General features: G+C 46.6%; 1 protein-coding gene across 1 annotated transcript; it reads right to left on the reverse strand.

Moving 5' to 3' along the window:
- Positions 1-18,077: 18,077 nt before the first annotated feature.
- On the reverse strand, positions 18,078-18,753 carry LOC123106108 (uncharacterized). The gene has a single exon (XM_044528349.1). It carries the CDS (start codon positions 18,664-18,666, stop codon positions 18,259-18,261), a length of 408 nt encoding a protein of 135 aa, XP_044384284.1. The 5' UTR covers positions 18,667-18,753; the 3' UTR covers positions 18,078-18,258.
- Positions 18,754-26,354: the final 7,601 nt, after the last annotated feature.

Consider the following 26,354-nt stretch of genomic DNA (forward strand, 5'->3'; position numbering starts at 1 on the left):
GTTGACGAGTGCCATGCATGGCAGTTGGCAGGGAAACCTCCTCGTTGTTCACCCTTGTGTTGTACTACTAGTTCATCTCCTTGATACAATGCTGCATACGTAAGTAAAAATATTGAGTTAACAATGTGCTGCATTGAGAAATCTGAGTAATTAAGTAAAAATAAGTAGCAAAAGTATCCTGTAATCGACTACATAATCATCTGTACGTGTGCATACTATATGCAACGAACCGTCAAGCAGTGCCCTGCCCACGTACGTACAGGGTCTCATAACCATGGCGTACGTGCATGACTCGCTCGGCGGGCGACAGCATGCATGCAGGGATCATTGTTCAGGCGGGTCGTGGAGGAGCTGGGTGTGACGGACCAGACGATGGACGTGATGCGAGTGTGGTGGAGTCGGTGCTGGTCCGCTAGCGACGACGAGGTCTGGGACTCATATATAGGTGACGCGACGAACTTTGTGCCAGGCGCCATGGAGCTGGCCGCGGAGGGGACGGGCGTGGCGGTGCCGGACGCGGTGTGCAGCAGTTGGACACGGCGACGACAGCGATGCATCGTCCTGGCCGTCGTTGAGAAAGTGCTGCACGTACTCCCTCCGTTTCTTTTTACTTCATATATAAGATTTGATCAAAGTCAAACTACACAAAATTTGATTAAATTTATATAAAAAAATATAAACATCTACAATACTAAAATTATATAGTATGAAAATACGTTTCATGGCGCATCTGATAATATTGATTTCATATTATTAATGCTTATATTTTTTTATATAAAGTTAGTCAAACTCTACAAAACTTAACTTTGATCAAACCTTATATACGCATTAAAAAGAAACGGAGGGAGTAGTACATGGCTGGGTTGAGGTCGGCCATCGACATCGTGTGCGTCAAGAGATCGACCCTCTGCTCCAGGACTGGCCACTGTTGAGATTGACATCGTTTGCGCATGTCAAGCGATCGGCGGCGGTGGAACCCTAGGTTTGGCCGACAAGAGAGTTGGTCGGTCTTATGATGCAGGATGGGCTTGGGCCGATCGAGTTCTGGACCAGCCAGATGATATCGCCGCCCTAGAGACAAGTTCTCTGAACCGAGCGGAACGGAGCGCTGCAACGTGGGTAGGTCTTTTGCCTAAAAAAGCAAAAAAAAAAAAAACAGAAGTAGGTCTTGATGAAAGAAGGGGCAAAACGAGAATATTACCTTTCTTTTTTTAAGAAGAGAAGAGAAGAGATAGGAGAGATATATATGACCGGTCGTTTCACTAGAAAATGTTATTTTCCTATTTTTCCAAATGAAAGTTGAACTCTTTTTAACATACCTTTTAAAGTGTTCGTATATTTGAAAAGGTACACCGTGTGATAAGAAAAGTTAATAATTTATTTTGAAAAATATTAGAGTATGTCATAAAAAATGAAATAATATATTTTTAAAAATATCGCATATTACAAAAATATCAATCGTGTTTTTTCAAAGATGTTTTGCCATGTGTGTACAAAATGGTCATCATTTATTAAAAAGTGGTCGCCGTGTAATTGCAAATTGTTCAAAATGTTTTCAAAAAAGCCTACCGTGTATTCATAAGAATGTTTGACATGCATCTGAAAAAAGATCAGCGTGTGTTTAAAAAATGTTCAGTTTCTATTTAAAAATTGTTCACCAGGCATTTGAAAAATGTTCAACACCCATTTAACAAATATTCAACATGTACAGAAAAAATTCCAAAATGTATCTAAAAATGTTCACTGGGTATTTAAAAATTGTTCACCGTGCATTTGACAAATGCCCAACGTGCATTTAACAAATATTCAACATACATATTTAAATATTCACCATGCATATAAAACTTGTTCAATGTGCATTTAACAAATGGTCAACATTAATAAAAAAAATCCAACATATATTTAATAATGTTTAAATGATCACCATGCGTGTAAAAAATGTTTAGTGTCCATTAAAAATTTCAACCTGCTTTTGATAAAAAACAGAGAAAAGAAAACCCAAAACAGGGAGACAGAAAACGAACAAAAAAGAAAAAGGAAAAAAATCGTAAAGCCAACACATGAAAAAAAGGAAAAAAGCGGACAAAATCTTCTTAAAATTGTCGAAAGTTTGCCAAAATCGCTCCAAAACTACCTCTTGGAAGGTTCCAAGCAACATATGTCTTTTTTAGACCCTGCGGGTGATATGTAGGTCTCGCAAGTATGGACTGGCACAAATTGAGCAATCGATCGAGCGGTAGCAGTTTTGTTAGGAGTCCCGACACTTTTCTTTGTTTTTCAGTATCGTTTTTGTAAGTTTATTTCATTTCCTTTTCGTTTTCCCTTTTGTTATATATATATTTTTATTTTTCCTTCAAAAAATATTGGACAAACTTTTTTTAACTCGTGAACAGTTTCTATAATACTCAAATGTTTTTAAAATTCAGGAACTTTAAAAAAAATCATGATCACTTTTCTAGAACGTAATGAGGATTATATTGCCACAATATTAAACTCGATACCGCTTAATATCCAATTTAGGAGACCCCTAGCAGGGGACTGGAATGTACGGTTGCACCTGGTCCATAGGTTGATGGATGTTCACCTATCCGATCATGCAGATACAATACGCTGGAAGTTAAACACGAATGGAATCTTCTCAATGAAATCCATGTATTCGGACCTCATTGATTCCGGGCCATTGTTGAGGTCTTTACACATTTGAAAGATTAAAGTTCCACCTCGAATTAAAAAAATTATGTGGTTCTTACATAAAGAAGTCATTCTAACCAAAGATAATTTGGTAAAAAGGAATTGGGTTGGTAACTCCAGGTGCTGCTTTTATGATCAAAATGAAATGATTAAACATCTCTTTCTCGAATGTCGTCTTGCAAAATTATTGTGGTGATCAGTTCATATAGCTTTTAGGGTTCATCCCCCAAGGAGTATAAACACGTTTTTTGGGACGTGGCTTAATGGAGTGGACATACACATAGCTAAGCATATTCGGATTGGAATATGTGCATTATTTTGGGCTATATGGAACACTAGGAATGATGTGATTTTTAATGGGACAAAATTCAATAACCTTTTACAGGTTATCTACAGAGCTACAACTTGGATCCGTACGTGGTCCTTACTCGCGCATGCGGACTTCAGGGAGATTATGATTATTGGGTGCAACCGCTGGAAGATGGTAGCATGGACTATCTTCAGCCGATTTGCGTGGTGAGCTAATAATAGGCTAGGTGTGTAAGCATCGTAGCTTGTTTTTTATCACCGGATATGGCACTTTTCAGTTCTATATCGCCGGATGTGGCGCTTTTCAGTTTTATTTGCTTTCAACTATTGCTCAGTTTATGAGTCTCTTTGGACCTTAAGACTTTGTTACGTTTTTATTTAATAATATGGCTGCATACTTTTAAACAAACTCCGAACATTTTTTTTATAACACACTAACATACTTTTTAGTTTTAAAAAAAACTACAGCAGCTGGTCTGAAAACCAGAAGTAAAAACTGAGGAAACAATATCGTTCTGCAAGGAGCCATGGATAAAGAGGTCTTTGCGATTTCCCGGCAATTCGACGCAAAAATCGTCCATTATGGGGTCTCTCTCATCAACACGACCGATCAACTATAAGAGCATCTCCAACAAGGTCCTTAATAGTTTTGTTAAAAAACTGCTTCAGCAGGGACCCTATCCTAGCCCCTAAATCATCCCAGAACTGGAGCATTTTGTCAAAGTAGTTGAGTTTATTTGATTGTATCAAATCTAAAAAAAACTGAATTGAACATTTGATCTTTGAACTGAGGCCAGTGAGGCAAGGATGAAACATTTTGTTGTTTTCTTACTGGAGCCGTATTTTTAGATGTCTTTGACTAGTATTAAGTACAAACTACTATTTAATACTCCCTTCGTACATAAATATAAAATGTTTTAGATATTTCAATATGAACTACATACATATTAGAATAAATGATCGAACATACCAAAACAGTTTTAATGTCTATATACATCAAATTCAGAAAAAGTTAAAACAACTTGTATTTATGAACAGAGGGAGTAGTATTTCACGCGGGAAATTTTACTCGACTCGCTAATGCTTTTAGGCTGAGATAGTTCCTAAAATTAGTGGCACAATGACGATGAAGTGACGTCACGTTTCCTTTTATATCCGGTGGAATGTACTTTAGGATTTGCTCCAACAATGGAAGAAATATTTGGTATATTTCTTACGAACTAGTACAAAAAACACCAAAAATGATCTAATTATCTATATTTGATTCTCTCTTTCCTTATGCATAGATAATTTTGTATATATACGAGTCCAAAAGGCGTGCCAATTGCTAGCTAGAACTCTCGTTTTAAGTGCAAAATGATGATATAATAAGGTGCCCATTGTTAGGCGTCAAGCAATTTCACTGTAATACACTGATTTGGTGGCGGGTGCAAGCAGCACGCCGAGGCATCTCACCGCATCCTTTCCCCTGTTCCACATAATCCTTTTCGTTCCATTTTTACTCGATGGATTCGTCTCACGCTGTCAGCTGGGAGCTAAAGCTGCCCTCAGTTCATACATCAGCCGCGATTCCAGGATAACAAAGGCCGATCGAACGCCACCCGTTCTCCTCCCCGAATCCCACGCCCCTGAAGAGCTTTCGATGATTTCCTCCTCGCCAACCGCCGCTGATGAAATTATGTACCTAGAATAGGGGCACGGACCTGTCCAAAGAGCCCTACCCAAGGACATTCCTAGAAGAAGTCACCTTTCAATCGACTTGAAGGTATCCCACTCGACGGGTTCAAGACACTCGACCAAGAAGCTATCACTCGACCATGAAGCCAACCACTCGACTGTCAGGAGACTAAAGTCACTCTACAGGCAAACGGTCGGCTATTAAATAGTCTTTATGGTCATTATAGCACTTTATTAGGGGCGTTACCAGTAACGCCCAACCTTAAATGTACCTTAAATCCTGCATCACTGAGGGCAGGAGAGGGCCGGCGAACTCTATATAAGCCACCCCCTTCTCAGTATGAAGGGTTCGCACCCCTGTTGATCATACACACATAATCCAATTGACCGCCTCCGGGCACCGAGACGTAGGGCTGTTACTTCCTTCGAGAAGGGCCTGAACTCGTAATCCTCGTGTGTTTACAACTTTCCAATAACTGAGATCTAGCCTCTCCATACACACACCCCTACATCACTGTCAGAGTTAGAACCACGACAGTTGGCGCCCACCATGGGGCAGGAATCTTAGCGCCTGATTGGAGAAGTTGCGATTTTTCCGATCCCTTTGATCATGGTTTCGTGCGGAGTTTTGGTGGAGGGCCGCGAGATCCGCCTCGGCGCGCTCACGTTCATCGCCGACGACTCCGCCTGTCTTCAGGAGGCACCACTCGACATCGACGCGCTTCCCGTCCGCGGTGCGACGCATTTCCGCGCATGCGTTCGTGGCGTCCTCCTGCGGCAGCCGTCGACCCAGTATCGGTCGGCCCCCGTATCGTCTCCCCGCTCTGTCTCCCACCGGCGCAAGCACTCCGGTCGGTCGAGACTTCAGAGGTGGGTGAGGCATGCCGTGGCTCGCCAGTCGGCCTCCCCACAAGTCGCGGCAATCGAGCCCGACGAATCCCTCTGCGGCCTGTTCGACCTGTCGACTGGCTCCGCGGAGACCGCATCCGAGTGCGACAGCAGCGACCCAGCGGCTGAGGTTCTGGCGGTCGATGGAACACACAGTCCTCCCGGTTTCCCTCGCGCTGATGGAGGCGCGGGTGGGGGCGACCCATCGCATCCCCACGATGAGTATCTCCCCGAACCTCTCACGTCATTACAGCGAGAGGAGCTTCGCCGCCGGAACATGGACGCACTCCACACTCCTATCGTCGGAGAGACCCCCGAGGCCCGGGCCTTGGAGGACGCGCGCTTGGCTAACTTGGCCGAGCGCACTCGACTGGAGAATCTCCAGCGAGCACTCGACGAGCAAGCGCGTCAGCGGGCTCCCGAGTCTAGTCGACGTCAGCTCTTCCCGCCGACGTAGGTATACCGAACCCCAGTTCAGAATTTGGCCGCCGCGGCCCGTATAGCAGAATCGATTCAGCCCTCCCAGTCGGAGGCTGGCAGGGGCTTGTTGCAGATCAGAGTGTTGCTCCGGGCGGCGGGAAACCAGAATTTCGCTGTTTCTCAGTCGCGGAATAGGATCCACAGTCGATCCGTTGCAACAGATACAGTCCAGTCAGCTCACGGCCCGAGATCGCCCCCGAGGCGTGAGGGACGTGGTGACCGGCATGATTAGTACAGAAGGAATGAGCAGTATGATCACCGATCCAATCGTGATGATCGATGTCGAGTGCCAACCCCTCCCCCGAGGAGTGGGTCATATGCGCCTCGACATCGAGATGACAGGCGCCCTCATAGTGTTGGGCAGAGGATTCCAGTCGACCCCAGGGACCAGGCTTTGTCGCGAGATCTATCCTCGTTCAAGGTTTGGTTGACAGGAACAGAGATCATTGGGAAGGCCACAACAGAGATGCGCCTGCCAGCAGCAGAGTATGTGTTTCGGGGCCAGAGTGTTTCAGTCGAGCCATCAGGGCCGCAGTGATTCCTCCCAACTTTCGGTTGGCGACTGGAGTCAGCAAGTTCACCGGCGAGTCTAAGCCTGACACTTGGCTCGAAGACTACCGAGTGGCTGTCCAGATTGGTGGCGGCAATGATGAGGTGGCTATGAAGCATTTGCCTCTCCTGTTAGAGGGCTCGGCCAGAGCGTGGCTGAATCAGTTAGCGCCCAGCAGCATCTACACTTGGGAGGATCTCTCTCGAGTGTTTGTCACGACCTTTAAAGGAACATGCAAGCGACCAGCAGGCCTTACAAAATTGCGGTCTTGCGTGCAGAAACCGAGTGAAACTCTGAGGGATTACATCCAGAGGTGGATCACTTTGCATCACACAGTTGAGAACGTACCGGATCACCAAGCAGTTTGTGCCTTTAAAGAAGGCGTCAAGAACAGAGAGTTGAACCTGAAGTTCGGTCGGACCAGAGAAATGTCCCTGAATTGGATGATGGAAATTGCCACCAAATACGCTAACGGAGAAGATGAAGATCGACTCTGGAGCGGCAAGCAGAAAACAGTCGCCCAGGAAACCGAAGGCAATTCCAGTCGGAAGCAGAAGCGGAAGGCCGAGCCAGCCGCCCCTGGGGAGGCCCTTGCCGTAGCTCAGGGAAATTTCAAGGGAAAACCCAAAGGCCCCTGGAAGCCCAAGAAAGTCAAGGATCAAGATGGAAATGATGTTTTGGATCTGCCATGTCACATCCACACCAAGAAAGATAAAGAGGGTAATTTTATTTACCGAAAGCATACCACTCGACAGTGCCGGCTCCTGATCCAGCAGTTTCAGGGCAAACAATCCAAAGATAAAGAAAAAGAGTCGGACAGAGTTGAGGACAAGGAAGATAGTGACGATGGATACCCCCAAATCAATTCCACCCTGATGATTTTTGCTGATGTCGAAAGCAAAAGTCGACTAAAAGTCATTAACCGTGAGGTGAATATGGTTGCTCCGGCAACACCCAGTTATCTGAAGTGGTCTTAGACTGCCATCACATTCGACCAGTCTGATCACCCTGCGCACATTGCCACCCCTGGGAGGCAAGCTTTGGTGGTCGACCCAGTTGTCGAAGGCACTCGACTGACCAAAGTCCTAATGGATGGTGGCAGTGGCCTGAACATATTGTATGCTGAAACATTGAAAGGAATGGGCATTCCGATGTCCAGGCTCAGTACCAGTAACACGAGCTTCCACGGAGTCATTCCTGGGAAGAAAGCCGAATCACTCGGCCAGATTGCTCTTGATGTGGTTTTCGGTGATTCAAAGAATTACCGCAAGGAAAAGTTGACATTCGAGGTTGTGGACTTCCAAAGTGCTTATCATGCCATTTTGGGTAGGCCAGCTTACGCACGCTTCATGGCTCGACCATGTTATGTGTATCTCAAGTTGAAGATGCCTGGTCCCAAAGATGTGATCACTGTTACAGGCAATCGGAAGAAGGCAGAAGAGTGTTTTCAGACAGGCTCAAAGATTGCTAATGCTCAGATGGCAGTTGTTGAGCTGCAAGAGTACCAGAAGATTGCTGATCCGAGTGAATTGCTACGAGCCAAGAAGCCTGCTTCAGAATCTGCTTTCCAGTCATCCGGTGAAACAAAGCTAGCCCACATTCACCCGACCGACCCCGATGTTGCCCCGACTCACATCTCAACGACGCTCGACTCCAAATAGGAAGAAGCGTTCATCCAGTTCCTCCGTGAGAACAGGGACATCTTTGCATGGAAGCCTTCTGACATGCCTGGAGTTCCTAGGGGGCTGGCTGAGCACCGTCTACGAGTCGACCCGAAGTTCAAGCCTGTGAAAGAACATCTTCGACGGTCCGCCATCCAGAAGAGGAAAGCTATTGGCAAGGAGGTGGCTCGGCTCTTAGCAGCGGAGTTCGTCCGAGAGATTTACCACTCCGAGTGGTTCACCAATGTTGTCATGGTCCCCAAAAAGGACAAGTCACTTCGCATGTGCATTGACTTTAAACATATCAATCGGGCCTGCCCGAAAAATCATTTCCCCCTCCCCCGCATCGACCAGGTAGTCGACTCGACCGTGGGGTGTGAGCGTTTGTCTTTTCTAGATGCTTATTCAGGGTACCATCAGATCCGTCTGTATGGACCCGACGAGATCAAAACGGCTTTCATCACCCCATTCGGGTGCTTCTGTTACATCACCATGCTCTTCGCCCTCAAGAATGCTGGAGCCACGTTCATGAGGATGATTCAGAAGTGTTTGCTCACTCAGATCAGTCGGATCGTAGAAGCATACATGGATGATATTGTGGTTAAGTCACGGAAAGGTTCCGACCTACTGACTGACCTCGCTGAAACCTTTGCTAACCTCAGGAGATATGATATCAAACTCAATCCATCAAAGTGCACATTCGGAGTTTCAGGTGGAAAGTTACTCGGTTTCCTTGTTTCCGAACGAGGAATCGACGCCAATCCCGAGAAAGTTGGCACCATACTCCGGATGAAGCGCCCTGTGCGTGTACACGATGTCCAGAAGCTTACAGGTTGCTTGGCCGCTCTAAGTCGATTCATTTCTCGTCTCGGTGAAAAGGCGTTGCCTCTTTATCGACTGACGAAGAAGTCTGACAAGTTCGAGTGGACTCCAGAAGCTGATGCAGCGTTCGCAGAGCTCAAAGCTCTACTCTCCACCCAGCCGGTGCTTGCTGCCCCAATCAGTAAAGAGCCTCTGCTGCTTTACATTGCGGCCACGGGACAAGTTGTCAGTACAGTACTTACGGTCGAGCGGGAAGAAGAAGGAAAGGCCTTCAGAGTTCAGCGCCCAGTATATTATGTGTCTGAAGTTTTGACTCCTTCGAAGCAAAGATATCCCCATTACCAGAAGCTTGTATATGGGATTTACATGACCATGAAGAAGGTTGCACACTACTTCTCTGACCATTCCATTACAGTCATCAGCGACGCTCCACTGCCAGAGATTTTGCACAACAGAGATGCAACTGGTCGAGTGGCGAAGTGGGCGATTGAACTCCTTCCCCTAGATATCAAGTTTGAAGCAAAGAAGGCTATCAAGTCCCAAGCAATTGCAGATTTCGTCGCCGAGTGGATTGAACAGCAGCTTCCGACCCAAGTTCACTCGGAGCACTGGACCATGTTCTTCGATGGATCTAAGATGCTGAATGGTTCCGGTGCTGGGGTAGTATTGGTCTCCCCCCGAGGATATAAGCTCAAATATGTTCTCCAGATTCACTTCGATTCCTCCAATAATGAAGCAGAATATGAAGCACTCTTGTATGGGTTGCGCATGGCCATTTCACTCGGCGTCCGGCGCCTCATCGTCTACGGCGACTCAGATTTGGTGGTTAATCAGGTCATGAAGGAGTGGGACGTCAGAAGCCCAGCTATGACTGGCTACTGCAACGCAGTAAGAAAGCTAGAAAAGAAATTCGAGGGGTTAGAGCTTCATCACATCCCCCGACTGAAAAATCAAGCAGTTGATGATCTAGCAAAGATAGGCTCCAAGAGAGAAGCCATTCCCAGCAATGTGTTTTTGGAGCACATCCGATCGCCGTCAGTCCAGGAGGATCCTTTCACAGAGGAAGCCCCGCAACCGAAAAGTGCCACGGATCCGACTGAAGTCGAAATTCCTGCTGTGGTCGACCTAGTCATGGAGGTCTTGGCTATCACTCCCGACTGGACGATACCATACATCGCGTATATCTTGAGGAAAGAACTTTCAGAGGACGAAGAAGAGGCTCGATAGATCGTCCGTCGATCTAAAGCTTTCACAGTCATAAAAGGACAGTTGTATAGAGAAAGCGCAACTGGAATCGGTCAGAAGTGCATAACGCCAGAAGAAGGTCAGATGATCCTTGATGATATCCACTCGGGGACCTGTGGTCACCATGCGTCCTCTCGAACCATTGTGGCCAAAGCATACCGAGCGGGTTTTTTCTGGCCCAGGGCAAACGAAATGGCGAAAGAGATAGTCGACAAGTGTGAAGGCTGCCAGTTTTACTCCAACATGTCGCACAAGTCGGCATCAGCTCTGAGGACCATTCCACTCGTCTGGCCCTTCGCTGTTTGGGGACTGGACATGGTTGGTCCACTGAGAACAGGCAGGAGCGGATTCACACATGTGCTTGTGACAGTCGACAAGTTTACCAAATGGATTGAAGCCAAGCCTATCAAAAATCTTGATGCTAGCACTGCTATCGGTTTCGTCAGAGAGTTGATATTCATATATGGGGTCCCACATAGCATCATCACTGACAATGGGTCAAACTTCGATTCAGACAAGTTCAGAGCTTTTTGCGCCTCTCAAGGCACACGAGTCGACTACGCGTCGGTCGCGCATCCCCAGTCGAACGGACAAGCTGAAAGAGCAAATGGTCTAATTCTCAAAGGACTGAAGCCTCGACTGATGCGTGATCTCAAGCACGCAGCAGGCGCTTGGGTCGACGAGCTTCCGTCAGTTTTGTGGGGACTGAGGACCACCCCGAACCGGTCGACTAGAAGAACGCCATTCTTTCTGGTTTACGGAGCCGAAGCCGTCCTGCCGAGTGATCTACTTCACAACGCCCCCAGAGTCGAGCTTTACAACGAAGACGAAGCAGAGCGAGCCCGGCAAGACGCAGTCGACCTCCTAGAGGAGGAGAGGGAAATGGCTATGATCAGATCGACCATCTATCAGCAAGACTTGCGTCAATTCCATGCCAGAAATGTGAAGAGCCGAGCCTTCCAAGAAGGAGATTTGGTCCTCCGAGTGGATCAGCAGAAACCACACAAACTTGCTCCTACTTGGGAAAGCCCCTTCATCATCACCAGAGTCCTCCACAATGGATCATATCATATCTACAACGTTGGTCGCCGGATCGACGAGCCACGAGCTTGGAATGCGGAACTACTCCGCCCATTTTACACTTGAATTCTCACTCGGACGAGATGTAATAAGGAAAAATTTCCTGCGGTACATTTTTATCAAAGACAAGAGTGTTCCAATAATTGATGTCACTTTTGTTTGCATACGAAATCCCCCAGTGGGTGACTTAGCTGCGAATCCGTTTCGCCTAAGTTTAAAAAATCCTACCGAGTGGAGAGCAATCCTCCCACTCGGGGGCTTAGCTGCAGTCCAGCACTCGCCTAAGTTTGAAAAATTCTACCGAGTGGAGAGCAATCCTCCCACTCGGGGGCTTAGCTGCAGTCTAGTACTCGCCTAAGTTCTCCCACTCGGGGGCTTAGCTGCAGTCCAGCACTCGCCTAAGTTTGAAAAAATCCTACCGAGTGGAGAGCAATCCTCCCACTCGGGGGCTTAGCTGCAGTCCAGTACTCGCCTAAATTCTCCCACCTAGAGACTTAGCTGCAGTCAGGCACTCGCCTAAGTTTGAAAAAAATCCTACCGAGTGGAGAGCAATCCTCCCACTCGGAGGCTTAGCTGCAGTCCAGTACTCGCCTAAGTTCTCCCACTTAGAGACTTAGCTGCAGTCAGGCACTCGCCTAAGTTTGAAAAAATCCTACCGAGTGGGAGCAAACCTCCCACTCGGGGGCTTAGCTGCAGCCCAGTGCTCGCCTAAGTGTTTAAAAATCCTACCGAGTGAGAGCAAACCTCCCACTCGGGGGCTTAGCTGCAGCCCAGTGCTCGCCTAAGTGTTTAAAAATCCTACCGAGTGGAGAGCAAACCTCCTACTCGGGGGCTTAGCTGCAGCCTAGCGCTCGCCTAAGTGTTTAAAAATCCTACCGAGTGGAGAGAAAACCTCCCACTCGGGGACTTAGCTGCGACCCAGTGCTCGCCTAAGTAACTGCAAGACAGTCGGGGCAGAGTAATTACCTTCGAGCACGACGAACAGCTTCTTGGCGAGTCCACCAAAATAAGCCTCCAGATCGTTCCTCTTCCCCGCTAGCTCACCTGCCTTGTCGTGCAGAGCCACGTTGTCGTTCTTCAGTCGGCTGACCTCTTGATTGGCTACCTCGAGAGCAGCTTTCAGTCTGGAGTTCTCCTGCTCAAGAGCTCCGACCGAGGCCATTTTCTCTTCAGCAAGCCTCGTTTTATCCAAGACCTCCTTCTGTGCCTCCGCAAGATCTTGATCCTTCTTCTTCGGAGCTTCCTCCAGTTTATCTGCGGCGCGTTGAGCGAAATCAACATCAAGAATGGACAAGAAAGCCACTCGTCAAGAATGGAGAACCTCACCAGCCATACCTTTTGCTTCTTCTTGCGCCTTCTTCAAATTCTCCTGAGCAAGCTTCAAGTTAAGGTTGAGCTGGATCTGCTGATTCTCCAACTCAGTATAGCGAGCTACAAGTTCGCAGGATTTCTGTAAAAAGAAAAATCAGTCGACAGACGTCCAAAATAAGTTGCTTCCGAGTAACTAAGAGACAATGATGACGTTTCTAAGACTACAGCCAAATCAAGAACATTCGACAGTAGTCTCGGGGACTACACCCAGTGGGTGCACTCAGCGTGCCCCCACTGTAAAAAAAAGTCGACTGCCCTCAGTCGACCGGATACAATCCCATTTGACATGGCCTGACCAGACTGAATGAAGAAATACAGCTACAGCAACACAATATAAAGACTACAGTCGACTGCCAGCAGTCCATCGTAGTCTCGGGGACTACACCCAGTAGGTGCACTTAGCGTTCCCCCACTCGTCCAAGAATTGGCAGACACACCTAGTGGGTGTACAAATACAAAGATCTTCGGAAAAGAGATTCTTCAAACAGCATATCATAACAGACCAAGTGTTGAGTCGACTGACCTAGACGTTGCTCTGAAGAGCCGAGCTCGCGTCATAAGCTGCTTGGCTGGCCTCCCGAGCCACCCTCACTTGCTCCATCATGATCCCCGCCTGGCGTATAGCCTCTTTTGCGGCAGCCGCTTGGTCCTCAGGGACAGGGTACGCGGCAAAAAGCGAAGGCGGATCCGCAGTCGACGTCGAAGGCCGCACACTTGTCAAAGGAATGGCGAAAGTCATAGAAGCCCGAGCGGTGTCACCACCATCCCGAGCTACGGCCTCAGACGCCGGAGCAGATTGGGGGGTCTTGTCAGCCGACGCCCTCTTGTTCCTCCTCACTCTCAGCGGTTCGTTGTCGTCGTCATCCGGGAGGTCGATAACATGAGGAGGGGCTACAAGGAAAACATTCAATCGACCAGAGTTGCAATAAATGTTCAGTCGACTCAAAGCGGAACGTCAGTAATCGTACCAGGGTTGGAGGTAACGGCATCCTCCATCTCTTGGTTGTCGTCCTTGGCGGAGATCTTAGAAGTAGCAACACTGCAAGTCTCGAAAGTCAATCAGTTGGCTCAATGAATCGACCAAGGATTTGTCCACGGTCGACAAAGGGAAACAAGTTTTATTATTACCCAGAAATGGTGGGGACGGCCATCTTCATCTTGGGCAGAGCCTTGGGCGGCTTGGACGGCGTCACGCGTGGGTGTTTGGGAGCCTTTCCAGTCGGCGTAGGAGAAGAGGTCCGAGGGCGTTTCGACGACTGCCCAACAGGAGCAGTCGCCCTACCACGCTCCCGCGCTGGGTCGTGTGTGAGCTTGGATCGCCCCTCCGGGCGGGGGGGGGGGGGTTCAACTTCCTCCTCCTCCTCTTCGCTGGAGTCGACATCGTTGCCTCCCTCTCCTTCACCGTCGGACTCCCACTCGCCTTGATCGTCTCCGCTCTCACCTCCGCTCGCCTCCCCTTCCTCAGTTGGCCCCTGTGCCCCATTGGGCGTCGAGTACATCTCGGTAGTCGCCTGGAGAACAACAGACAAGACGAAAGTCAATCGACCTACTCAAAGAAGACCAATGAAGAAAACAAGATCTCAGTCAGGAGCATAAAGACATACCTGGTCCACGTCATACGAGTTGTCGAGTGGAATTACCCTCCTGACTCCTCGGGGGTTGTCTTTGTTCCCCGTGATGCTCGATAGCCACCCCTCCAGCATCTCGTCAGTAACCTCCTCCCGGTGGACCCGAGTGGTGTCGTCGAGACCAGAGTACAGCCATATCGGGTGGTCACGAGTCTGGAGCGGTTGGATGCGCCTCCGGAGGAAGACCTCCAGCAAGTCCATACAGTCACGCCCTCACGGACAAGCTCAACCACTCGACCAACCAGTACTTTGACTTGGGCCTTTTCCTCCGGCGTCACTTTCAGAGAAGCAGGTTTTTCAGCTCGGTCAAGAGAGAAAGGGGGAAGTCCGGTCGACTGCCCTGGGGTCGCCTGGTCTTGACAGTAAAACAAGGTCGCCTGCCAACCGCGGACCGACTCCGGGAAAATGATAGATGGAAAACAACTCTTTCCCCTCGTCTGGATCGCCAGGCCCCCGCACAGCTGAATCACCTGCGTCCTTTCGTCACTCGACTTGGCCTTCTTGACCGATTGAGAACGGCAGGTAAAGATGTGCTTGAAGAGTCCCCAATGGGGGCGGCAACCCAAGAAACCCTCACACATGGAAATGAAAGCAGCAAGGTATACGATGGAGTTGGGAGTGAAGTGGTGGAGCTGCGCTCCGAAGAAGTTCAGAAAGCTCCGAAAAAAAATGATGGGGCGGCAGAGAAAACCCTCGGTCGATATGGGTGGCTAGGAGCACACACACTCACCGTCGCGAGGCTGAGGTTCGATCTCTCTCCACGGGAGACGCACAGCTTCATGGGGAATGACTCCCCCCTCGACCATGTCGTCGAGGTCTTCTTGCCGGACCACCGACGGCATCCAATCGCCCTGGATCCAGCCGGCGGGCAGAGCAGACCTTGAGGAAGATCCGCCCCGAGCAGATCTCTTCCCTTTTCCCTGCGCCGCCGCCTTCTTCGCGCGCTCCAGAGCGGATGTCTTGTCCTTCGCCATCGTCGCCGGCAAATCTCGCACGGGTCTGCGGCGCTAGGGTGAGAGCGGAGGTGGCGGAGGAGCTTGCGAAGGGAGAGAGGAAGAAGAGAGCACACTGTTTGGAAATCCCGAGCCGGCTACTTATAAGAGGCCGCTCCCGAGTGGCTGACTGGTAGGCCCAGGCAATCCAGTCAAATCCCGCAGCAGACGCGCGCGCAGTACGTGGCGAAAAAGGTGGCACGGAAATCGAGGAGCTTCCGCTTTATCGCTTCCGATTACTGCGGCCGCTCCCGTCCCGCGCGCTTCCCGAAATCCGAATCCCACGACATCCGCGGACTGCAAAACAACTTGTCAAAACAAAAGTCCCCGCTCGCGCCGACACTCGGTATGTCACAAGTAAAGAAATTCACTCGACGAAAGGCCTGGAATGGATCAAAGCAACTGAAAGAGGTTGATGACGTCATCCGTGACGATTGACCCAAAACGAGGAACTCATGTAGCCCAAAGAACCAGTCGGAAGGATCTCCAACTCTTTCCCCACTCAAACCTCGATCCATTCGGGGGCTAATGATGAAGCTATGTACCTAGGATAGGGGCACGGACCTGTCCAAAGAGCCCTACCCAAGGACATCCCTAGAAGAAGTCACCTTTCAATCGACTTGAAGGTATCCCACTCGACGGGTTCAAGACACTCGACCAAGAAGCTATCACTCGACCATGAAGCCAACCACTCGACTGCCAGGAGACCTAAAGTCACTCTGCAGGCAAATGGTCGGCTATTAAGTAGTCTTTATGGTCATTATAGCACTTTATTAGGGGCGTTACCAGTAACGTCCAACCTTAAATGTACCTTAAACCCTGCATCACTGAGGGCAGGAGAGGGCCGACGAACTCTATATAAGCCACCCCCCTCCTCAGTATGAAGGGTTCGCACCCCTGTTGTTCATACACACATAATTCAATCGACCGCCTCCGGGCACCGAGACGTAGGGCTGTTACTTCCTCCGAGAAGGGCCTGAACTCGTAATCCTCGTGTGTTTACAACTTTCCAATAGCTGAGATCTAGCCTCTCCAAACACCCCCCCTACATCACTGTCAGAGTTAGAACCACGACAGCCGCCGCTGCCGCTGCCGCTGAGCGCCGCCCGGTCCCAGCAACGAGCTTTCTCGCCCGACAGTCGTTTTCAGTGCAGGCAAAGGGCCATTGACCGCACAACTTCAACGACAGAATCATTGCGCCATGGAACGGAAGCGAGGGATCTCCAGTGAGTCCCAGTCCCAGGTGTGAGGATGAGCGAGCGCGCACGCGTAGAACGAACGACGGGTCGCTGAATCCGCCTGCGCTTGGTATATATTCCTTGCTCATTGCTCGGCCCGTGCGTGTTAGTGCCGGACGCGACGCGCTGTCAGCGGCGCCTGGGAGGGAATCGCAGGCGGTCCACGCGGGTTTCATGCCCCTATCCGCAGGTTATTCCGTGGCCGCCTCGCTTTTCGGTGGAGCTTTGCGAGGCCGATCAGGCGTCAGTTCATGGCGGATCTCGCCGGCTTTTTTCAACCTGCGTCGGTCGCAGACGGCACCTTTTCTGGCTTTGCTGCCTCCGCCTGCCGCCTGTCACCTGAACGCACCCGTCGAGCCAATGGGTCTCGTGCCGTCGCATGCTGCCGCACAAGAGTGGAGATGCCACTCGCCCGTCCGTCCGTCCATTGGTGATGAACTGATGATATGCTGGTTCCACAGTTTACATTTGATGAGCTGCGATTTGCGGCAGGATTTTTCTTATTTGTCTCCGCAAATAGGTTTTGTACCTGTATTTGAATTTGTGTGCCATTGTTCTCGCAAAAGAAAAAAAAATTTGTGTGCCATTGTGCATTGATGCTTATTTTTTTTAGTTTTATTGTGCATTGATGTTGTTGTTTCTTTGGCCTTAGAGGGAAAAACTAGATTTTTGATTTTAATTTTTCTAAACATCATGATCATGACAAAGTATGTATGTCCTCATGATTGATCTGCTTTAGTGAGTTTTTTTTGAGGTAGTGAGTTACCAAAGATAAGAGGTTGATTTTTAGGGGCTGTTTGATTTTAGGACTAGCGTTGTCACATTTTGCCATACATTGTTGTCAAGTTTGCATAAGGTTAGTTTATCAAAATGAAAGCCACAAGTTGACAAGTCTAAGGAAATCTTGCCACATTTTTTGTGTATATGCCATGTGGGATCCAAATGTGGCTTGCTTAAGGTGTGGCTTGCTTAAGGTGTGGCTTGAACTAACAAATGTTGACTGAGAAATAACTATGTCTAAGTGAAGTGAGCTATAGACATTCCCAATATAAAACCGGTTGAAATTTCTTCAGGTTCCAGAAGGCAGAGTTGCACTGTATATATCGAAGTGACTTTGCTGCAGTCTAATCGGGCAACTAATGCTCCTTTTTCCCTCGTTTACCATCGGAAACTGCAAGTCTTTTCATCACCCCCAAAAAAACATGAACGGTTAAGTTACCATTGGAAAGCGGAAATCCCCTTGAACGAGTGACTAAATTGAGTCAACTGCTGTGAACTTCCCCAAAAAGAGTCTTGAGGGCCGTCTTCATGCAACGAATAAAACCAAATTTTGGTAGTAGTATGAGTATACTAAAATTTTCTCAAACTCTGTTCTGATTTCTGAAACCAATCGAACTTTAAAAGAAAATCAGCACTGGGTTCTTGACAATCTTTTTTCAGGCTAAGTTAGTAACGGATATATGACCAAATTGAACACCAAGAAGACGCAGAGACAGCCCATTCAATCAATGCAAAATCAATAACTGATTCGGTAGACCGTATGTACAAGAGGAAAATTACAGTGCACCAGTTGGGTAGACTTTGCAAAGACAGAGGTCGAAAGCAGTCAGCCCCACCGGCGGCCGATCACAGGTTGTGCAGCGGGTTCGACCCCGTCGGCGCGAACCTCTTGTCGTCCCGGAAGAAGCCGCCGAACCGCCGCGGGGCGAAGGGAGCGATGGTGGTGGCGCGGCCGCCCCGAGTCTGACGGCCCACCGTCCTCCTCCGCTCCTGCCTCCACTGCTCCGCCGGCACCGGAGCCAAGACGCCGGTGCGTGATGCAGAGTCAGGGGCGGAAGGTGACGGGACGACGAGGAGCGACGCCCCCCTCAGCGCGAGAGGGATGAGGGAGAGCAGTACGAGAATCTTGACGCAGTTCATGCCGGCGGCTCCCTCTCTCTCTTTCTCTCTCGGCGTAGATATTGGTTGGGGCGGCGGAGTGAGCGGATATATGGGAGCGGCCGGTGAGTGAGAGGAGACGACAGTGGCGAGCATTGGCGTTGGTTGGCAACTTGCGTAAATGCGTAATCGGCAATGATGGACGGAATGGATGCAGTCATGCGGAGAGAGAAGAAACAGAGAGTGATTTGACGTAGGAGGGAGGGAGGGGGGAGCAATGAGCCAAAGGGGGAGCAGCTTTCTAGAGGAGCAAGTGAGCCCAGCGTCGCGTATTATTCGTACCGGTTTTCGATTGGACGGGTGAGGAATCATGAAATGACAGTGGCATCCCTCACTGGCTCACTGGCTCTCGCTCTCTCCTCCCGAAACAACTAAGTTGATGCGTGCAAAATAGTGGCATCCTGGCTTAACCCATGACACTGTCAGGGCATGATTGTTATGTGGAGGTGGATTCAGGGTGAGTAGTTCTGGATAGATCTAGGTTCTCATGGAGTGGAGTACCCACAAAAAGAAAAAGGTACTCATGGAGTAGTAGAGGTGTTATGTTGATGTATCAACTCACGGTTGATGAATAGATTGGAAGTTTTCTCGGGAAAAAAACAACTCACGGTGAAGGGTTGATACTTTTCTCCCTATAACATATTGATGAACATGCTTGTGCGTACTCGAGAAAAAAAGATTATAGCTGTGGCGTGACGATGAAGAAAAGAGAAGGCCTATACTAAAGACATCTTCAAGAATTTGTGCTTCAGTTCTGCAAAAAAAATGTTTCTGCTAGAAGGGGATTCTTTGGAGAGTAGGAAATGGCCGAAGCATCAGAATTTGGCGTGACAACTAGATTCCTAGACCATTCAGTTTCAAACCGGTTACCACTCAGGGCACATGCAGAATCAGGTTTGTGGCGGATCTGCTTAATCCTAACGGCTCTTGGAATCTGGCCTTACTTCAACAATACTTCCTCCTAGCTGATGTTGTGGAAATCTCTAAAATTAGAGCATCCCCGAGACAGGAGGAAGACATCATTGCTTGGGGGCCAGGCAAACAAGGTGTATTCTCTATGAAAAGCGCTTACAACTTTGCGTTTGAAGAGGTTTATCGATATGCAGAATCGGCCTCCAGTTCAGCCCCGGATGGTAGATGAAAAGGATGGCAGCTGATATGGAAATGTGACATACCCCCTTCGGCCCGTAACTTTGTTTGGAGAGTGGCAGTTGATTCTTTGCCAACCTGGCAAAATAAGCATAAACGCGGGCTGGAAACATTTGAACTATGTACGCTTTGTGCTACAGAACTTGAAGATAATTTTCACCCATTTTTGCGGTGCCCTCTTGGCCGGAATTTATGGCATACAATGGCGGAGGTCTGGTCCCTGCCAGATATCAATATGGTAGAGCATACAGGGAAAGAGTGGTTGTTGCATGCTTCGGATCCTATGTCCGATGTTGATCGTTCCATGTTACTGATGACCTTGTGGCGTACTTAGTTTGTCCGGAATGAGGTGGTCTACCATAAACCCCCACCTCCGGCTGAGTCCTCGAAAAGGTTCCTGGTGAGCTATCTCGATTCCCTGCTAGGACTTAAAACTGATACATGCAACTATCAGGGAAAGGGTAAGACTCCTATTGCTACACCAGTGGTGAGCTCCAAATTCCACGCATATTGGTCGATGGAAATTGCCGGATGCTGGTTGGGTCAAGTTGAACACAGATGGATCGGTTGGTGAATATGGTAGTGCTGGTGCTGTCATGGTCCTTAGGGACGACAAGGGAGCTATTATTTTTTCATCATGTCGAGCGCTTTTCTCTTGCAGAGATGTGTTGGAAGCTGAGCTATGTGCGTGCATGGAAGGTCTCTCTTTGGCGATCCAACGCACCGAGCTACCAATTATTGTGGAGATGGATTCTATGGTTGCCATGATGATGATTCGGGCGCAAGGAGTGGATAGATCCTTATATTCAGCCATTGTAAGAGAGATTAAGTATATTTTGAGTCTACATAGGTCTTGGATTACTTTTGCTAGTCGTTCTCAGAATAAGGTTAGCAACAGTCTAGCTTCTTTTGCGAGGATTGAAGATAGGATTATGACTTGGTTTGGTTCAGGACCTTCAATAGCTGTAGAGCTAGCCCTCGCTGATTGTAACTCCTTTGTTTTTGAGTAATACAAGTCTTCTACCCGCAAAAAAAGAAACTTAGAGCAACATCAGCTATCCGATGCCTCCCAGCTACGTCGCGCCGAGGGGAGGGTCTCGCAGGGCAACCTTCTTCAAGTGAACCCATAGTTTTTTTATGCAGTCGCGGGCTCATATGTGAAGGAAATATGCCCTAGAGGCAATAATAAAGTTGTTATTTATATTTCCTTATATCATGATAAATGTTTATTATTCATGCTAGAATTGTATTAACCGGAAACTTAGTACATGTGTGAATACATAGACAAACAGAGTGTCACTAGTACGCCTCTACTTGACTATCTCATTAATCAAAGATGGTTAAGTTTCCTAGCCATGGACACGAGTTTTTATTTGATGAACGGGATCACATCATTAGAGAATGATGTGATTGACATGACCCATCCGTTAGCTTAGCACTTTGATCGTTTAGTTTACTGCTATTGCTTTCTTCATGACTTGTACATGTTCCTATGACTATGAGATTATGCAACTCCTGAATATCGGAGGAACACTTAGTGTGCTATCAAATGTCACAATGTAACTGAGTGATTATAAAGATGCTCTACAGGTGTCTCCGATGGTGTTTGTTGAGTTGGCATAGATCGAGATTAGGATTTGTCACTCCGATTCTCGGAGAGGTATCTCTGGGCCCTCTCGGTAATGCACATCACTATAAGCCTTGCAAGCTATGTGACTAATGAGTTAGTTGCGGGATGTTGCATTACGGAACGAGTAAAGAGACTTGCCGGTAACAAGATTGAACAAGGTATGATGATAGTGACGATCGAATCTCGGGCAAGTAACATACTGATGACAAAGGGAACTGCTACCTCTTGAGCATGTGTTGGTTTTACCTTGAAGAGGAAAGGGTGATGCAGCAAAGTAGCGTAAGTATTCCCCTCAGTTTTTGAGAACCAAGGTATCAATCCAGTAGGAGACCACACGCGACTCACCTCGTACCTACACAAACAAATAAGAACCTCGCAACCAACACGATAAAGGGGTTGTCAATCCCTTCACGGCCACTTGCAAGAGTGAGATCTGATAGAGATAATAATAATAAGATAAATATTTTTGGTATTTTTATGATATAGATTGAAAGTAAAGATTGCAAAATAAAATAGATTGGAAACTTGTATGATGGAAAATAGACCCGGGGGCCATAGGTCTCACTAGTGGCTTCTCTCAAGATAGCATAAGTATTACGGTGGGTGAACAAATTACTATCGAGCAATTGATAGAAAAGCGAATGATTATGAGAATATCTAGGTATGATCATGTATATTGGCATAACGTCCGTGACAAGTAGACCGACTCCTGCCTGCATCTACTACTATTACTACACACATCAATCGCTATCCAGCATGCATCTAGAGTATTAAGTTCATAAGAACAGAGTAACGCTTTAAGCAAGATGACATGATGTAGAGGGATAAACTCATGCAATATGATATAAACCCCATCTTTTTATCCTCGATGGCAACAATACAATACGTGTCATTTCCCTTTCTGTCACTGGGATCGAACACCGCAAGATTGAACCCAAAGCTAAGCACTTCTCCCATTGCAAGAAAGATCAATCTAGTAGGCCAAACCAAACTGAAAATTCGAATAGACTTGCAAAGATAACCAATCATACATAAAAGAATTCAGAGAAGATTCAAATATTATTCGTAGATAATCTTGATCATAAACCCACAATTCATCGGATCTCGACAAACACACCGCAAAAGAAGATTACATCGAATAGATCTCCAAGAGAATCAAGGAGAACTTTGTATTGAGATCCAAAGAGAGAGAAGAAGCCATCTAGCTAATAACTATGGACCCGAAGGTCTGAGGTAAACTACTCACACATCATCAGAGGGGCCATGGAGTTGATGTAGAGGCCCTCCGTGATCAATGCCCCCTCCGGCGGAGCTCCGAAAAAGGCCCCAAGATGGGATCTCTTGGGTACAGAAGGTTGGGGCGGTGGAATTAGGTTTTCATGGTGCTCTCTGATGTTTTCAAGGTACATATGTATATATAGGAGGAAGAAGTAGGTCGGTGGAGCCACGAGGGGCCCACGAGGGGCCCATGAGGGTGGAGGGCGCGCCCAGGGGGTAGGCGTGCCCCCTGCCTCGTGGCCTCCTTGTTGATTGCTTGACGTCCACTCCAAGTCCTCTGGATCACGTTTGTTCCAAAAATCACGCCCCTGAAGGTTTCATTCCGTTTGGACTCCGTTTGATATTCTTTTTCTGCGGAACACTGAAATAGGCAAAAAACAACAATTTGGGCTGGGCCTCCGGTTAATAGGTTAGTCCCCAAAATAATATAGAAGTGTATAAATAAGCCCATTAAACATCCAAAACATAATATATAATAGCATGGAACAATCGAAAATTATAGATACGTTGGAGACGTATCAAGCATCCCCAAGCTTAATTCCCGCTCTTCCTCGAGTAGGTAAATGATAAAAACAGAATTTTTGATGTGGAATGCTTCCTAACATATTTCTCAATGTAATTTTCTTTATTGTGGCATGAATGTTCAGATCCGAAAGATTCAAGATAAAAGTTTAATATTGACATAAAAATAATAATACTTCAAGCATACTAACTAAGCAATCATGTCTTCTCAAAATAACATGGCCAAAGAAAGTTCATCCCTACAAAATCATATAGTTTGGTCATGCTTCATTTTCGTCACACAAGAATGCTCTCATCATGCACAACCCCGATGACAAGCCAAGCAATTGTTTCATACTTTAGTAATCTCAAACTTTTTTCAACTTTCACGCAATACATGAGCATGAGCCATGGATATAGCACTATGGGTGGAATAGAATACACCGAAGGGGTTATGTGGAGAAGACAAAAAAGGATAAAGTCTCACATTGACGCGACTAATCAATGGTCTAGGGTGATGCCCATCAATTGATGTCAATGCAAGGAGTAGGGATTGCCATGCAACGGATGCACTAGAGCTATAAATGTATGAAAGCTCAACAAAAGAAACTAAGTGGGTGTGCATCCAACTTGCTTGCTCACGAAGACCTAGGGAACTTGAGGAGGCCAATTGTTGGAATATACAAGCCAAGTTCTATAATGAAAAATTCCCACTAGTATATGAAAATGACAAAACAAGAGACTCTCTATCATAAAGATCATGGTGCTACTTTGAAGCACAAGTGTGGAAAATGGATAGTAGCATTGCCCCTTTTTATTTTATATTTATTTATTTTATTTTTTGGGCCTTTTTTTATTTGGCCTTTCTCTTTTTTTCTTTTGGAACAATGCTCTATTAATGATGATCATCACACTTCTATTTATTTACAACTCAATGATTACAACTCGATACTAGAACAAGATATGACTCTATATGAATGCCCCCGGCGGTGTACCGGGATGTGCAATGACTCATGAGAGACATGTATGAAAGAATTATGAACGGTGGCTTTTCCACAAATACGATGTCAACTACATGATCATGCAAGGCAATATGACAATGATGATGCGTGTCATAGTAAACGGAATGGTGGAAAGTTGTATGGCAATATATCTCGGAATGGCTATGGAAATGCCATAATAGGTAGGTATGGTGGCTGTTTTGAGGAAGATATAAGGAGCTTTATGTGTGATAGAGCGTGTCGTATCACAGGGTTTGGATGCACCGGCGAAGTTTGCACCAACTCTCAAGGTGAGAAAGGGCAGTGCACGGTACCGAAGAGGCTAGCAATGATGGAAGGGTGAGAGTGGGTATAATCCATGGACTCAACATTAGTCATAAAGAACTCACATACTTATTGCAAAAATCTACAAGTCATCAAAAACCAAGTATTACGCACATGCTCCTAGGGGGATAGATTGGTAGGAAAAGACCATCGCTCGTCCCTGACCGCCACTCATAAGGAAGACAATCAAATAACACCTCATGTTTCAAATTTGTTACACAACGTTTACCATACGTGCATGCTACGGGACTTGCAAACTTCAACACAAGTATTTCTCAAATTCACAACTACTCAACTAGCACAACTTTAATATCACTATCTCCATATCTCAAAACAATCATCAAGTATCAAACTTCTCTTAGTATTCAATGCACTTATATGAAAGTTTTTTATAATATCAAAAGAAAATTACCATGCTGTTCTAAAGGACTCTCAAAATAATATAAGTGAAGCATGAGATATCAATTATTTCTATAAAATGAAACCACCACCGTGCTCTAAAAGATATAAGTGAAGCACTAGAGCAAAAACTATATAGCTCAAAAGATATAAGTGAAGCACATAGAGTATTCTAATAAATTCCGGTTCATGTGTGTCTCTCTCAAAAGGTGTGTACATCAAGGATGATTGTGGTAAACTAAAAAGCAAATTCTCAAATCATACAAGACGCTCCAAGCAAAACACATATCATGTGGTGAATAAAAATATAGCTCCAAGTAAAGTTACCGATGAACGAAGACAAAAGAGGGGATGCCTTCCGGGGCATCCCCAAGCTTAGGCTTTTTGGTGTCCTTGTATTTTACCTTGGGGTGCCATGGGAATCCCCAAGCTTAGGCTCTTGCCACTCCTTGTTCCATAATCCATCGAATCTTTACCCAAAACTTGAAAACTTCACAACACAAAACTTAGCAAGAGAATCTAGTGAGCTCCGTTAGCGAAAGAAAACAAAACACCACTTCAAGGTACTGTAATGAACTCATTCTTTATTTATATTGGTGTTAAACCTACTTTATTCCAACTTCTCTATGGTTTATAAACTCTTTTACTAGCCATAGATTCGTCAAAATAAGCAAACAACACACGAAAAACAGAATCTGTCAAAAACAGAACAGTCTATAGTAATCTGTAGCTAACGCAAACTTCTGGAACCCCAAAAATTCTAAAATAAATTTATGGATGTGAGTAATTTATCTATTAATCATCTGAAAAAGGAATTAACTAAATATCACTCTCCAATAAAAAATTGCAGCAATTCTCGTGAGCGCTAAAGTTTCTGTTTTTACAGCAAGATCAAAAAGACTTTCCCCAAGTCTTCCCAACGGTTCTACTGGCACAAACACTAATTAAACAAGGTAAATCGCCATGATAATGGTAAGGTAAATCGCGATAACTCATCTCATACTCTCTACGTAAGCAAGCTTTCTTTGTGGCAAGCAAAAGTAATCAAAAGGGCTAAATTTAACGGGACAAAAGTCCCCAAGATCAAGCTCGGGAGGTGTTGGTTCCTCCTTTGGCCCCTCATATTGCACAACCAATTCATCATTATAAGCATTCTTTTGGCAAAAAATCATGAGCCTTTGTTCAAGGGAAAAACCTAGCCCATTGTTCTGGATAGCAAAATTATCATTAAGTTCAGAGATCCTATTAACAAGAACATCGGTAGGAACCTTTTTTCTAAGGTTTTCATTAAAAGCAACATGATCTAAAGATCGTAAAGGCATAATGTCTTCTTGATAAAAAAAGGATTGCTTCTATGGGAGGACGGCCAACATCCACCCTATAATGCGCAAAAATTTCATTTGCTTCTTTTATTATAAATCTGAACTCATGAGCTAAAAAGATGGTTGCTGCTCGCTTAACAGAAGAATGCTCAATATAAGAAAATTCTAGGAAAATCCTTT

This window comes from Triticum aestivum, chromosome 1A (genome assembly GCF_018294505.1).
Source record: "Triticum aestivum cultivar Chinese Spring chromosome 1A, IWGSC CS RefSeq v2.1, whole genome shotgun sequence".
In the NCBI taxonomy this organism is placed as follows: domain Eukaryota; kingdom Viridiplantae; phylum Streptophyta; class Magnoliopsida; order Poales; family Poaceae; genus Triticum; species Triticum aestivum.

Excerpts from the sequence above, each read along its gene's own strand:
- LOC123106108 (XM_044528349.1), bottom strand. The coding sequence starts at position 18,666 with ATGCTCGCCACTGTCGTCTCCTCTCACTCACCGGCCGCTCCCATATAT.